The sequence below is a fragment of the Limulus polyphemus genome, unplaced genomic scaffold (genome assembly GCF_000517525.1).
Source record: "Limulus polyphemus unplaced genomic scaffold, Limulus_polyphemus-2.1.2 Scaffold58, whole genome shotgun sequence".
NCBI lineage: Eukaryota > Metazoa > Arthropoda > Merostomata > Xiphosura > Limulidae > Limulus > Limulus polyphemus.
The window spans coordinates 277,389-292,778 of NW_013665668.1; the positions used below are offsets into that span (position 1 = coordinate 277,389).

Genomic DNA, 15,390 nt, shown 5'->3' on the forward strand with positions numbered 1-15,390 from the left:
CAGTGATGAAAAATGGATTCTCTTTGTGAATATTAAATGCCAAAATCCACTTCCAACCCCCAAACCTGGACTCCATCCACAGAAAGTGATGCTTTCTATTTGGTGAGACATCAAAAGAGTAATTCATTTTGAACTCCTCAATCCACAGCGAACTGTCAATGCAGAGATCTATAGTCAGCCCTATAGTCAGCGTTTAAATCAAGCCCTTCATCAGAAACGCCCTTCACTCATCAATCAGAAAGGTGTTCTCTTCTCCACATCCACATGTGGCACGTTTGACGCAACACAAGATTATGGAGTTGGGTTGGGAATTCTCCCCCACCAACCATATTCTCCAGATATGTCACCATCAAATTATCATCTTTTTCATTCACTGCAACACCATCTTAATGGGAAAACATATGCAAATGTGGAAGGTATTAAAGAGAACAGACAGGTTTTTCATCAAAAAAAAAGCGACATTAATTCCTTGACGACCTAATATTATATAATGAGTAATTTCTCACCCTTCTTAAATAGTATAATACATTTTCAAAATACTACAAGTTTTTTAAATCTACAAACATCTGGTGTATTCCAACAATACCTCAGATACAGTCTTTGTATGTTGTAAATTCTGAAATAAAACAACACTACACTAACCATGAATGATGGTTTTGATTGCTCAAGATGAGATCTCAGAGGCTGTGGGACAGTAGGATGAAGTGACACTCCTCTTTGCAAAGGTGACTGTATTAAATTTAATGATGTTGTGGACACTCTCTGAACCAAATCAATTGGTTGTGTCTGTTCACTCCTCTCTCTCTCATCAGAATGCTTGGTTTCATTTGAAATTATCTTCTGAGCAGCACTCATTCTCTCTTAAAGAAGCAAAGAAACATCATACTTCCATTAAATAGATTTAGAGGCATAATGACAATAGCTGAAACCAATAGCTATTAAAATTTGTAAACATATATCATACAGAGAGCAGTCCAATAAAAAAAAAATTGAAAAACATGACCTAACATATCAACATAAATTATTTTTGTTATTGCTATATAAAATTTGCTTGAAAGGTCCAATAAAATATTCACATAAGAAACCAAAATATGTAATCAACTCAGTAGGAAAAATTAGATCATCTAGTATTAAATAAGCTAATTTATTCTAACATCAAAGAATTGTTGAACTGTGCCAAAGATTATTGTGAACATTTCTTTACCATGGATAATATGCAAACAGAATGGAAAAAAAATCATAGTTATGATTTCTTTCCTTTTTTGGTTTCTACAGAGTAAGCTTTCAACCAGCTTCATTAATTTTTTTATAAAATTTTTACTTGCTAATATATTTGATTAAATGAAAACATGAAGTTTTGTTGTTCATCATCAGTTAATTAAATAACCATGTAAGGTATGAAAACATGAAGATGTAGACAAAGTTTTGTTGTTCATCATCAATTAATTAAAAAAACCATGTAAGGTATGAAAACATGAAAGACCAAAGTTCTGTATAAAATATGTGGGTGAAAGCTCCCCATAGTGAAGTGGAAAAACAAAACTAAAAAATTACCAACTTAAAGTAGAAATAATAAACATAGAACCTTTGGTTTTGCTAAAAGAGACATCATAAACTGTAACACTTGCTAAGGGAAGAAAATCTTGTAAACTAACTAAGAATTTAAAAACAAGTTTGATTAAAATGTTTTGCATGTTAGTAGCAAAATAACTTAGCTACTAGCTTTCAAATTGTTTACTGAATGTATTTATAATATTTTATAAAGGAGCAACATTTTTACTGGTAAATACAGTTTTTATTTTGGAAAAATTAAACCTTGAAATTTAAGAATAAAAAAAAAATTGTTAAGCAACTGGTTATGTCAAAAAAGAAAGTATGAAAAAAAGCACAAGGTATTTTTTATTTCTTCATTTTCAAGTGATGAAAAAGCTGTTGTCAGGTAAACAGTTGATCAGTTAGGAGTTATCTTGCCATGAAGAAATATAATTTTTTTAAGTAATATGAAATAAAAAGTATTTTGCTGGGCTCCATAAATTTACATTTCTTTAGTCATTTAACTTGCAAAAAGCTTAAGATCCCTAATCTTTTTTTTTCCTGAGGTAGCTTCAAAGTTACTCCACATTGAAAAAAAAATTCCAGCTTCTAAGCTTTATCAGTATTATTTATTAACAAAGTACCAGCAACTTTGACATCACTTATACTCACTTCTGTCAACATTAGTAATAAAAATACTAAAGAAAGATCATAAAACAAAATTTTGAAATCTAAAATGTTGCTCACTTAATCAAAAACTAAAATGATAATTCCATGGATTTTTAAATATTTCAACCAATACCAAAGGGTTATGATTAACTAATATAGGATTTGAGGTAAATATAGTTAATCATATGTGTTACTAAGCTTTAAGTTTTGATGAAGATAACTAGTTGGAAACATCATGTTTCAAAATAAATATATAAAAAACGTTTCTGCCAATTTGTAACTTATTAATTTATTCTAATGTTCTAAAAGTTATCTTATCAAGTTGCCAAAATATACTTATGTAACATTTCCTAGGATACTCTCCTATCTTATCCAAAAACACTAAAGCTTCTTTAAGAAAGAAAACCTAAACAGGTTTGATAGCTTCTATATTTAATAAGTGATTTATGATAAACATCATTAACTAGCCACATGTGTATTTTTGAAACTAACTTGCATTTTGAAAATAATATTTACCAAAAGCTTTCAATGGAAATTTTATTATATACATAAACGATCAAAATACCAGCTTGATACACTCACAATATAGAATAGGGACTGATCTTTAAGGATATTGATAGCAAGGTTTTTGTTGAAGACTATGAGATGGCTGAGCTTTTGAACATTCTCTTCTATTTTTACAAGAGAAATTGTTAGTAATATTCCTGACACTGTCAAGAGAGACAATTATCTCTATACAAATCACTCAAATTGATTTGGTCTTCTTATCTAAGAAAGAATATTGACTAACTGGAAAGATTCAGAGGAAAGTTACCAGAAGGATTCTGGAGATGGATGGATTACATCTTTAGACTAGTAATCAGCATGTCTATTAATACACCTTAAAATTCTATTAGATTTACTACGAGCAACAGAGCATTGCCTTGATGACATGAGTGATTTATCTATCACCATGTCAAACTCCTTTTTTTTCAGTTATCTACTAAATGATTTAAATTTTCATAATCCTAATACATTACTGCATTAGTAAGCACTTACTATATTACTATAATTCAAGTTCATTTGCCAAATAGTTATCAACTGATCCAAGTCATTCTATAGTAACTCAATACAGCTAGTAGTTTAATTTAATTAGAAAACTTTACTAATTATGCTCCATTCAAAATCATGAATGTAAGTAACAAAAAGGAAAAGCCCAAGCACACATCACTGTGGCCCACTGCCAGTAACAATGATTCAGTTTGTCTGCGCTTCATTAATAACAACCTTTTGCTTTCTCTCACTCAACTACCCTACAATCCAACTAAATTGTCTTTCTCCCAATTCCTACTGATGAGGTAATTTTAGCACTTTGTCAAAAGCCTTTTGGAAATAGAAGTTTGCATCTTTTCCATCATACACATGAAAAGTAACATCTTCAAAAAACTAACAGGTTTACTGATGCAAGATTTCCCTTTGATGAATATGTGTTTGCTTTCTCTTATATCATAACTAAATGATTTTCGATTTCAAACCAGTACAACAAACTGCACATACAATCAAATCATATGGGGATAATTAGGTGTAGAAAAATTACAAATTAGTGACAGTGTTGAATATCTCTCTTACACACAAGAATTCTACGTTGAAATTATTCATTATCAAATTATACAATGTTATGAGCATTAAATGCAAATATTTTACCTACCAATAAAACCTATCACATCAGTATATATTTTCATATATTCTAAACTGGCAGAAAGAATTTTGAAATATATGCTACTAAAAGTAAACTTACACAATAAAATTCTTACTTGAGCTGATGTAATATGAAAGTCAGACCTATGGTGTGGTAAGTCAAAATTATTTAAAATATATTAGATTGGGAAAAGAAGCTACTTATAAAATTATACTCACAAATTAAAAACTGCAGAGAAGACTAGAATTTTATTCTTAAAAATAAAATAATTATTTAATATTATAACAAACATTTTATAAATATATAGTATCTAAACTAACATTGTAAGAGCAAGTGAGCTCATGGTAAAGTGTGTGTGTGTGTGTGTAATACACTTAAAAACAGTCAGTAGTTTGGATATTAACCCAAAGTGACGTTCTTTTGCAAAAGTGTATATTTGATATACTGCTATCATTATTATTCAGCCCCCCTTAAGGTTTTCTGTTTGATTATACTAAAATGATTTATTTGAATGTATCTTTTACTATAATTAATATTAACATCTGATTAAAGCAAGCTGCCTACATAGATTAGAACTAAAAATTAGTTAAACTAATATACTGCCCTTATGTTCTTACAATGATTACAATGTATTGTTTCACCAATTGGGCACCCTTACTATTAGCAATGCTTACAATCATAATCCAAATACTATCTCATAAAGTTCTTCCAACTTAGGAGATTTAGGATAGTCCTTAACCCATATACTAAAACAACAATGCCAAATAATCATTGTAATAAAAATATACAACAATAAAAACATATATTTACACATTATAACTATTACTGTTGATGAAAATGTCATTAAAGAAAAATACAAATTACAGATCATAACTATTCTTTTCTTCTTACACTCTTACCAGTTACCTGTCTCTGTAACTTTAAGAGTAGTTTGACATTCGATATAAATTATAATACAAATCACTGTTAGGTAGTAAAACAGCACAGACATTAGAGCAAGAAATTAATGTAGCACCGCCAATCAGTTTTCTTACTTTTTTAGGTAAAATCAAATTTTCTATAATTATTGGATTGGTTTACGAGAAATTTATGATATCAGTCTAATTCTGAAAGTTTTAAAGGAATTTTGATGCCAAGTTAGTACTACTTTAAATGTTTAACACCAACTCTCAAAAAAAACAAACTGGCATATTGGTGGTGGATAAAGTCATGTCATCAAGGCAATACTCTGTAGCCAGTAGTAAATCTAATAGAATTTTATGGTGTATTTATAGACATACTGATTATAAGTCAAATGAGATAAGATAATTTTTTCATCTCCAGAATCACCCAAGTAGCTCTTCTCTGAACCCTTTCCAATAAGTCACTATCCTTCATTAGATAAAAAGACCAAAACTTTACACAGTGTCAGGAATATTGCAGACACTTTCTCTTGTAAAATAACAAGAGAAAACTTAAAAAACTCAGCCATTTCATAGTCTTCAACACAGACCTTCCAATCTATATTTATTATTCTGTTTCCCTTTAATTTAATTAAACATTCTTGCTGTTAATTTTAACATTATCAGTCAACAATTTCTCACAAGTTCTTTTGGATTTCCTAACTTTCTTTTAAACTAACTTCCTAGTCTTCCTATAGTTTCATAAAGTTCAGTATATCTTCAAACCTACCTGACAATTTAAACTTCTTAAATCTATAGCATTTATCTCTGATTTTATCCTACTAGCTACATGAAAGGAATGAAGTTACAAAACACTCATTTTACTATCAATGCATTATAAACAACTGCAACAATAAAATGTGAAATATTTAATCTAATACATTAAATCACTTTATTAACATCTTCAATTTGAAACCTTAATAATGTTAATATTTCTTTGAGTTTAAAATATTAATTTTTCCACATCTAAATATAAAAAGAAATAACTGTCTGTCACTGGATTGTCTGCATATTAAGTTAAAAAGAAGAATCTAATATTTCTGTGTCAAGTCTTTCACTGGTTAAAAAAGTAACTACAGATTCCCCAGTATTTGAAATGTATGTGTCTGTGTGTGTGTATATATATATTTATAACTTAACCAATACAGACAAATGTAAATGATTCTCAAATTCACAACTGACTACTCTCTTATTTAGTGGGTAATAAACAAGATATTACATCTTATTATAATGAAGTCTGTGATGTACAAGTACAAAACTTGGATTTCGGAAACTACCACACCGATCATTACCAATCATAACTGGGTAATATTTTTATAACTATGCAGTATTTTTATAGCTGAGCAATGAATAAAACAATTGAAATTTCCACAAAAATGGTGTTTCAAATTTAACCAATAAGAATTACAAAAAAGGAATAAGTTTCAAATATAAAATAATCCAAAAACAAACTTAAAACAATTTTTTTAGTGAAAATCTCATGAGTGTTGCAACAGAAAAGCAAGGCACTTTCATTGATAACTGTGTCTACAAAGAAATACTTTAATAAAATCTACTCTGTGATGTAATACTATGATGATAGTTCCTTTGTAAACTAAAATTTAAATAAAATCCTTTTTCTCATGGATGGTGAACATTATTGAATGTCAAGTATGAATACATTGTTGTAGAACTGTCAGACAATTCCAGAAAGGCTGCTGGAATAGCAGTTATACCTGTCCTCCGAGCTAGTATTTCTGCTAGTGACAATAAAGCTGATAATTTTATACATTTCAATCCTTTATTGTGCCAATGAGAGCCGAACATAGTAAAGTATATAGTTTCTTTTAAACCACATTTTATCTTTATGTATATGTAATTATTTGAAACTTAGAACAAAAATGTACAATTCTTTAAACTTTGTTCATCATATATTTACAATCTGGTTCAGCTCTGTAGTAGTACTAGTAGTGGTATTTAGACTTCCTACATGTCAATAATAATAATATATACATCTTAGAAGTTACAAAAATCTTAGTTTTTACTTGCATCTTTCTGCTGAAGAATGTGAAGTAACCTAAACCACATAGTTACTGTGTATCTTATCATTATATGTAATCCAGTGATTGATTAAAAGTAATATATAGGTCCCAAAGTTAACTATTTTAGATACAAATTACACTTACAGTTTAACTTTACTTCAACAGTTCAAGTTAAGTGTTTACTCAAGGGAAACAAATCAACAACTTTACTACTGGTGGATAGTAGTAATACTAATACTAGTAATAGTAGAGGTAAATGTTTATACAGAGCCTAACTACAATCCACAGTCGTTAGTATTCTGCTTCAAAAATAATGCATAACTTTTGTCTCACGCATAACGAATTTTTGTTGTTACTTGTTAGGCCTAACTTAGGGTTCAGGATAGCCGATCGACCCTCAAGTCAGCGAGCTTGCGTTCCTAGACCCAAAGAGTCCAGGACTAACATTAAACCTCACAAACACTAGTAGCACTGTAGCAGTTAGCAACGAAGCCACAATCCCAAACCCAGAACAGAAGTTAACTAAGGAAGGCATTGTCGGGCCACTTGTCCTTATAGTTTATGCCTTTTCTTTACTGAAGTCCATTTAATTATTTATCCATCTCTTACTAAAAATGGTATTATAAATAAAGTGTAACCATAATTGTTGCTAAATAAACAAAAAATACCTGTAAAACGCCAGAAATTATTCACGTTCCGAAGAATACATCCTTATTCGTCAAACAGCTTGACTTACTCCGCCACTTTAAGCGCATGCGCCAGCGACGTAAGAGGTCATGGGATAACGTAATATGTGATCTGACATTACTATAAAAATTAACTTTCTAAAACAAAATTCTATAAATAGAAAATATGTATTAAACAATTTCATAAAAAAGTAATAATTATTACTTGAATGTATAAACGACATTTTTATATATTTTCTTTATAAGTATATTGACCTAACTTTCGCTTTTCTCTTTTATGCTGTTCGGGTTTTCATTTCCAATGAAACTGTCGTCTGCTTCGAGACCAATGAAAATGCGCAGGGCATTGAAGATTAGCGGGAGAGTAATCTAACATAATAAACTAGCTTGGCGGGAATACTAGTAGGATTAATGTAACTAGTAAAACTACGCACTGGCATTGTAACTTATAAGCGAACTGAGAATGGTTGTGGTACTTTTGCAATTAGTATTATTAATTGTTAGGTAAGCTTACATTACAAGCAAAACATGTTTCTAAGACATTTAAATTATCGAAAACGTATAAAGTATGGCAACTTAAGTTATCATATATATATATATATATATATATGTTTGCTAGTTCTTATAATAAGACGTAAGTCACGTGACTTACGTTTGGCGTGAGCGGTACATTACCGAGATTTTTTATAAAAATTAACTAACTGCACTACTATTAGTATTAGGCTTATACTATAGATTGTAGTATAGATATTATTTATTAAATTTATTTTCAAAAGCAAAATTCAGATAAAGAACTCGGTGTTTTTGCCTAAGACTTGGCCCAGTTCTGTCACTACACTAAGTATCCTACTGTCGGAACAGTTATAACTAGTACTTTTACTATAACTACTAGTACTTTTAGTGCTAGTAGTACTACTAATATTATTATTTTGGCAAATGAACTTTTATAATTTAATTACTGACAGACAAGGTGAAATATTTACAGAACTAAAGAAAACGACATTTGGTTTTAAAAAACAAAAGTTATGAAATTCAGCAGGGTTTATAATATAGTAAGTGCAAGATAATGCATTTGGTCTATTGTAATTTGGATCATACATTTAATATAGAATGAAACCCACTCAGTAGTGTGACTGAAATAAAGAATCTCAAATAGGTTGGATAAGTCACTCAAACCATTACATCAGTGCTCTGTTGTAAGAAGTATAGCTATTATAATTTTAGGATGTATTTGAAGAAACAAAGATCAGACAAAAGAGGTAATTAGACCATACTTGAAATATTATTTACAGTTCTTGGCTCCTTATTGACTTAATGGAAGGGGTTCAGAAGAGAGTCACTAAGATAATTCCAGGGAGGAAAGAATTATGGAGATAATTTATGATCTCTTAACTTTTCTCTTGAGAAAAGTAGGGTAAAAAGTTGACTGTATGGAAGATTGTAAGAACATGTGGAAAATTAGTAGGATAAAGGCATTTGATTTCTTTGTGTTATATTATGAAAGCAATAGGATGAGAGTAAACAAGTTTAAGATTTGTAAAAGACATGCTAGGTCCCAGTTAAGATTTTTTTTCTATCAGGATGTTTGGCTTATGGATGAGTTGCTGTTGGGAGAAGTGGAAGCTCACATTTTGCAAGAGGTTAAAGAGGGAACATATAATTTCCTTAACAATAAGAGAAATTTAAATTGTCTCAGTGGTGTTTGTGCAAGGACAGTTTAAAAGACCAAATAGTCTCTTGTCATCTATATGTTAATAACATTTACTACATGCACCTATGAGTATTTTATACAATACTCAATGTCTTATCACACCAGCCATTATCTGAATGCACTGAAAACATTTTCTCAGTCTTATAAACATATATAAAAAAACAAAGTGACAGAATACTGTTTAGCTCACAAAGGTCACCTTCATTTATCACATACCTTTCTAGCTTCATTACAATCAAGTGTAAGTCATACCATAATGCATACATTGTATAGTGAACATCATGTGACAGCTTGGAAAGCAATGTTAATTTTCCTTTGACTCATTGGTCTTCTCTGACTCCTGTTCAAGCTAATTTATGAGAGGTTTGTTAGTAATGAATGGACACAGCTGGTTGACATGAACTACATGCTTTTATGTGCCTCTCACAGCTGGTTGACATGAACTACATGCTTTTATGTGCCTCTCAACTGCTGTAACTTGTACAGTATTGGACTAACTCATCAGAGCAGAAAATAAAAGTTCTGTTCAATCAGAGCTAAGTGGCTTTGATACCACTGTAATACTAAAGCCACACTCAGTCTTTACACTAGTACGTTCAGTGTTGACCTCCAGTGGTACAGCTGTAAGTCTGAAAATAACGTATACACTTAAAACTTATAGTGGCTTTCTTAGCTGTTGGTGTGCAAACTCATGCACTTTAAATAATGCAGGTATTAACAATTCCTCTTATTCTTGTAGACATTGTGGGGCATCCACTTTAGTGGGAGGGCTATACATCATGTTTACAGGAAGCAAGGCTTCCATTTCAAAATGAACATATTCATCAAACAACCTGTTGTGCCATATATTATCAGGACTTAACTTGATTCAGTCAAGATTGCCAAAATTAGCAAGTATACGCTTAACAATCTGTACAACTCATTTTACTAAACTAACAGACTGGTGATAAGAAGTGTGTGGCTACACCACACTTAACACTTCATACAACTCAAAGAAAAGTTGAGTCAGTTTATTAACCTCTTTGTATCTCTTCAGATGCTCCAAACTGGGCTATTCATTGCTCTGCCAACACGTCAGCTGCAGACTGTCAGCCTTTCTATGAATGGATAAGCCTCAGCCCACTTTTTGATGTAGTTGATGGCCTTGAATATATATAACTAAACTTTTTCTGTCTTTGGGAGTAGACCAGTGATATTCAGGGCTGTTCTGTATATGCTGGAGTTTCTTTGTTTAAGCTTATTCTTTCTTGGGTGGCATACACTGTACATTGTAAACACATCAACATTGAACATCTCAAATTGAATGTGACTAGTAGAGCTGCCAATGAATGTGTGCACAAGTGTGGTTAACACCTTGGTGTCTGCCAGTCTTTGTGTTATACAAAGCCAGGAGAATTTCATGCTTTAAAGCTTTGAGGACAGCTAGCTACAACACAGTCTGAAAGCCATGGCTTGATGACTGATAACAACAGCATCACACAATTTCCTACATTTGTAATTGCTCATACAAGTGTCATTTGTTACATGTGTTTGTGTTGTGTTCCTCAATCTGAACTTGTCAGGCTTTACCCTGATGCGTGGTAAGAGGAGTGCCCATGCTAGATCTGGATACCTCCTGTAGCTGCTAAAATGTGATTTGATGTATGGCTTGTCATCACTATGGTAGAACTGGTTTCAACTTTCACAGGGTATCCACAGTCTGGACATTCAATGTCTCACTATGAAGTGAAACAGTGCATTGACATTTCCATGTTACAGACTCAGATGATACTGTATGACAAAATACTACTACTCCAGCAATGCTGTTATCCAATATGCTGTCATCCCATTAGGATTTTTAAAGTTTATTAACCATTTCAATGATGCATGGTCTTCCTGAATAATGACCTTTCTACCATACAACTGGAGTCACTAATGTTTTACAAAGACTATAGCTACAAACAGTTCTTTCTTCATCATCCAGTATCTGCATTCTGGAGACATGAGCATGTGACTAGCATATTTAATTACACATTTTATTCCATCTTGTTATTACAATAACACTACATGGATTCCAATATCACTAGTGTTGGTATCTAAAAGAATTCATAATCTTGTGCATGTGCCAGCAGTGTGGATTCTATTAAACCATGTTTCAGGGACTGGAATGCTTAGTTACATTCCTCTCTCCTTTTGTGAGATTCAATAATGCTGTGTAGAATGTGCCCCAGAATGATTAATAGTATGCTGTGAAATGGAGGAAACTGTGGATTTCTTGCTATTTTAACAGATGGAGCCATGGAGACTCCATCTTTACCCAAAATGTGACTGAGATATCCCACTTTTGTGTGCATGAACACAAGTTTTCCTGGTTTCAGTTTCAAGTTTGCCTTTTTTATCCACTGGAATATCATTTTTAGGTTCTCAGATGCAGACTTGAACATGTGATCAAACACATTAACATGTCCTAGACATAGACCAGGTACATCTCCTGTTGTAAGCCTCTTCAGTGTAAGCTCCATTAGCCTTTCATAAGTGGCATGTGCAATATGCAGGCCAAATGGCATGACACAAAATTCATGCAAACCATCTGTCTCTCTTGCAAAAAGCAGTCTTAGGTCTGCTCTTTTCATCCAGCATGACTTTCCAGTATCTGGACACCAGGTTGTGTTGAACCATTGGGCCCTTCCAATTCATCTGTTTCTGGCAGTGGAAAGGTGTTAAATGTGAGCTATCACATTTACCCATTTAAAATCATTACAGAACCTAGTTGTACATTCCTTCTGACAGTCACTACTGGAAAAAAACAAGCACTCTCTGAAGGGCTGTGTAAACCCATCATTTAACATTGGCTGTATTTCGGTAGATATTAATTATTAACAAATTCAGAATAGCAAGATGAGTTTTAGCAAATTTGATCATGATGTAAATTGCATTTGATGATTTGCTTTCTGCAAGACATGAGACTGAAAGGGCTGCCATATTGACTGGAGGTTGTCATAATTCAGTGGCACGCTGTGAACAAATCTCATTTAAGCCAGCAAAATTCTGCTTTGTTGACAGAAAAACAGTACAATTCAGGCAATAAAAATTGACATTTATGGTCCAGTAGCGTAAACAAAGAATCAAGATATGGCATCAGCCCAATAACTGCCCCCTTGGACTGTTTACAGCCCTCATGCATTTTTCAAATGTGAAGGAGTGCAAATTCATTAACATATTCAATTTGTGATGTCAGATGTATTGTGCTTCCTCTTGAATGCAGCATGACAGATGCAACTCTAGCATCACCACTAACCTTGGTTTCTTCCAGCTTAGGGGAAACTGCACAATCAATTATCTATAATTGCATAATAACACTGGGACTTCAACATTTTCTATACAGATAACTGATACTTTTGTCCAAGCTAATGCTGCTTGTTTTTTGGACAGGAAATGGCATATTCCATGTGTGGGCTTTATAGCCAAGTTACATGGCACAGAAGCACTAGACTTCATCAGTAGTAATCCACAGGACATCACTTGTGTATCTGGGTATTGTATTGTGACTTTCTATCCCACATACTCTTGTGCAATTCACTGTTCCTGGGCCCAGTATGGCTGGCAATGAATAATTCTCCCATGGAACATCAGCAATATGTCTCTTCAGAGGATGCTGATGGTAGAACTGAGTTTTGAGACGACTGTCTTCATTTTGTGAGCAATGCTTTGTAGACATTTGGAGAATCATTTCTTGATTCATGTCTTGTTTATCTCCATTTGCCAGAATAAAGTTAGGTGTTAAGTATCCTGTTTAGTGGTTTGGCTCTAAATGCCTCAAATACTACAAGATATATAAATGTTTTTGTTGCGTCTATTTACACCAACAATTCTGTTTCTTGCCCTTGTACTCTTGCAGGCACATACTGAAATTCGCCCATCCCTGGAAGAACTGGGCTGACTACCAAACCTTTAAATGTAAGCTGTCCATTGCAGTCCTGCAAGTCACTGGCAGGCCTTTCTTGGGCTCTGTTAGTTTCAAAGAGCTATAACAATAGTTTTTGCATCCTATTGCTGCTTCATCTGCACCTGCTGAATCGTCATTTCAAAACCTGTAGCTTTGTCTACCTTGCTATAAAGCAAGGTATGGGCATTTCACTTCAAAGTGACTCAATGCTCCACAGGCAAAGCAAATTCTTTGCTCCTGTTTTCTAGGATGATGTTATGGTGGAGGCATCATCAGCATTAGCTGGGACATACAAACCTTGGGAGAACCATGATAGCTCTGATCAGCCACCAAGTACTTGTGTGGTTGCATCACAATACCAGATGTGTGGGTGGTTAATTAACCTTCGACTGGACTTGAGCTTGGCACAGTGTACGTGCTTGGGTAGGGATGGTCTGTCAGAGGTACAACCACTGGAGCTGTTGCTGCAGGCTTCTTCCTCTCCTGCAACAAGTTCACATTACCACTTCATACTTCACATAACAGAAACTGTTTTGTTAGAAGATCTCTCACACATAGGTTGTGTCTCACTAGGTAGCCCATCTATAAACATGTGAATGAGTATATCCATGTGATTTGCTAAAAACATTGCAGGCTAGGCCTTACCTTGCATACGGTGCAGATCATGTGTATAGGTGGACAAGCTATCTATTGTATCTATCTTCCAAATCTTGAACTTGGCCTGATGAATTTCACAATTTTTTACAAGCTCAACCCTTTGGTGTAGCTCAGCAATGACTGTCTTATAGTCCTAAAAGTGTTCCTCACTCAAGTACTTGATGGAGTATAGGGCTACATAATGTTATGTCTCTGGTCATTAGTTAATTTTCCGTAAAAATTCTTTCCGAAGAAACTTTACCGATACAAGTTCTATCTTAAATAAAACTGGTTTATTCTTTCTGATACAACTGTGCGATACACTTAATTTCCACAGTCGCGCTATAACAAATGCTATAATTCACAACGAACGTCTCACGTGCTCAACAATACGTCTCTCTCTGTCTGCAGTTCAATTACACATTGTTGCCGTCAATTCTTGGCAGCTTATATACAAGACTACCGCATATCCAGTAGCCTCTCGAGGTTTCGTGAACGTTCTAGAAGCGCATGACGTGTTACTAGCATCACGTGACCTCCGCTGTCGTAACACTGCCCCTTCCTTAGTATTGTTCGTCCCGAACAATAGCCACTTACACTAACCGAATTAACAATAACTTAACTGAATGTACACAATTTACAAACACAAAATTAAAATTCAACAAAGTCTTAATTTTACGGGACGTAGCTTCTTCCGTACTGGTCTCCATCTCGTTGGCTTCTGCTTCAAGTGGAGTTCATCTGCTTCATCAGGAAACGTCCTATCATTGGTAACAGTCACATCAGTGGTAGTAACTTCATCAAGGGCTTCACTGTTTCCCTTCTGTACAATTGGACACTAAGACAGGAATTGGCAAAGTTTTGTAATAGTCGCTAAGATGACTGGGATGTCTTACTCCCTCCACTGTTGATGGCCTATAGAACAGCAGAGCATGAAGCTACTGGATACACTCCAGCGAAGTTTATGTTTGGTCGAGAACTTTGGTTGCCAGTGGATCTGTTAACAGGACGCCCACCTTTTGAAGAGTTGCCTGAAATGTGTCAGAATTCATGAAAGTGTTAACGGAAAGGATGGATAATATTCACCATCAAGTGCATTCAAACTTGAAAACGTCTGCTGATTCCATGAAGTTATCTTATGATAAGAGATCTACTGAAGTTAGTTTTGTACCAGGAGACAAGGTGTGGTTGTATAATCCCAGGAAGATCAAAGAGAAGTCTCCTAAATTGTCATCTCCATGGAAAGGCCCATATGACATAGTGGATCGTCTCTCAGACGTGACTTTCTGGATAAAATGTGGACGGCGAGGTAAGCCAAATATGGTGTATGCCAACAGGCTTTGGCATTATCATGGTCCAGGACATTTCAGTTGGGACGAAGTGAACAACAGAACAAATGACGCTGCTGAAGACGTGTCACCTGAAAAAGCCACTGTCGAAGAAGAAACTCTACCCGGTTTTGTTTCTACAATCCCATCGGACTGTGGGTGAAGTGGCGTTGTCCTGGTCTTTCGGATGCCAAACAACTTTCAGCATTCTTGGAACACAGCTGATTCGAAGTTACGCCTTGGATCTGAATGCAGTTCGTAT

General features: G+C 33.8%; 2 protein-coding genes across 9 annotated transcripts in view; one reads left to right on the forward strand and one right to left on the reverse strand.

The window, feature by feature from the left end:
- The window catches only part of LOC106464227 (histone deacetylase complex subunit SAP130-B-like), an 80,365-nt gene extending 72,781 nt beyond the window's left edge, over window positions 1-7,584 (reverse strand). For 2 of the 4 annotated variants that reach the window (XM_013924359.2, XM_022392157.1), the window contains exons 1-2: window positions 7,511-7,584; window positions 643-860 (exon numbers count right to left, since the gene is read on the reverse strand). In XM_013924359.2, coding sequence (XP_013779813.1) covers window positions 643-855 — 213 coding nt within the window. In that variant the 5' untranslated portion in view covers window positions 856-860; window positions 7,511-7,584. Of the gene's footprint in view, window positions 1-642; window positions 861-6,986; window positions 7,005-7,510 lie in introns of those variants that run through there. The other 2 variants (XM_022392163.1, XM_022392176.1) reach the window with 2 other exon arrangements.
- A 310-nt stretch (window positions 7,585-7,894) lies between these two features.
- LOC111087037 (cation channel sperm-associated protein subunit epsilon-like) overlaps window positions 7,895-15,390 on the forward strand; it is a 55,264-nt gene continuing 47,768 nt past the window's right edge. For 3 of the 5 annotated variants that reach the window (XM_022392224.1, XM_022392212.1, XM_022392219.1), the window contains exon 1: window positions 7,927-8,032. In XM_022392224.1, coding sequence (XP_022247932.1) covers window positions 7,992-8,032 — 41 coding nt within the window. In that variant the 5' untranslated portion in view covers window positions 7,927-7,991. Of the gene's footprint in view, window positions 8,033-15,390 lie in introns of all 5 variants that reach the window. The other 2 variants (XM_022392230.1, XM_022392238.1) reach the window with 2 other exon arrangements.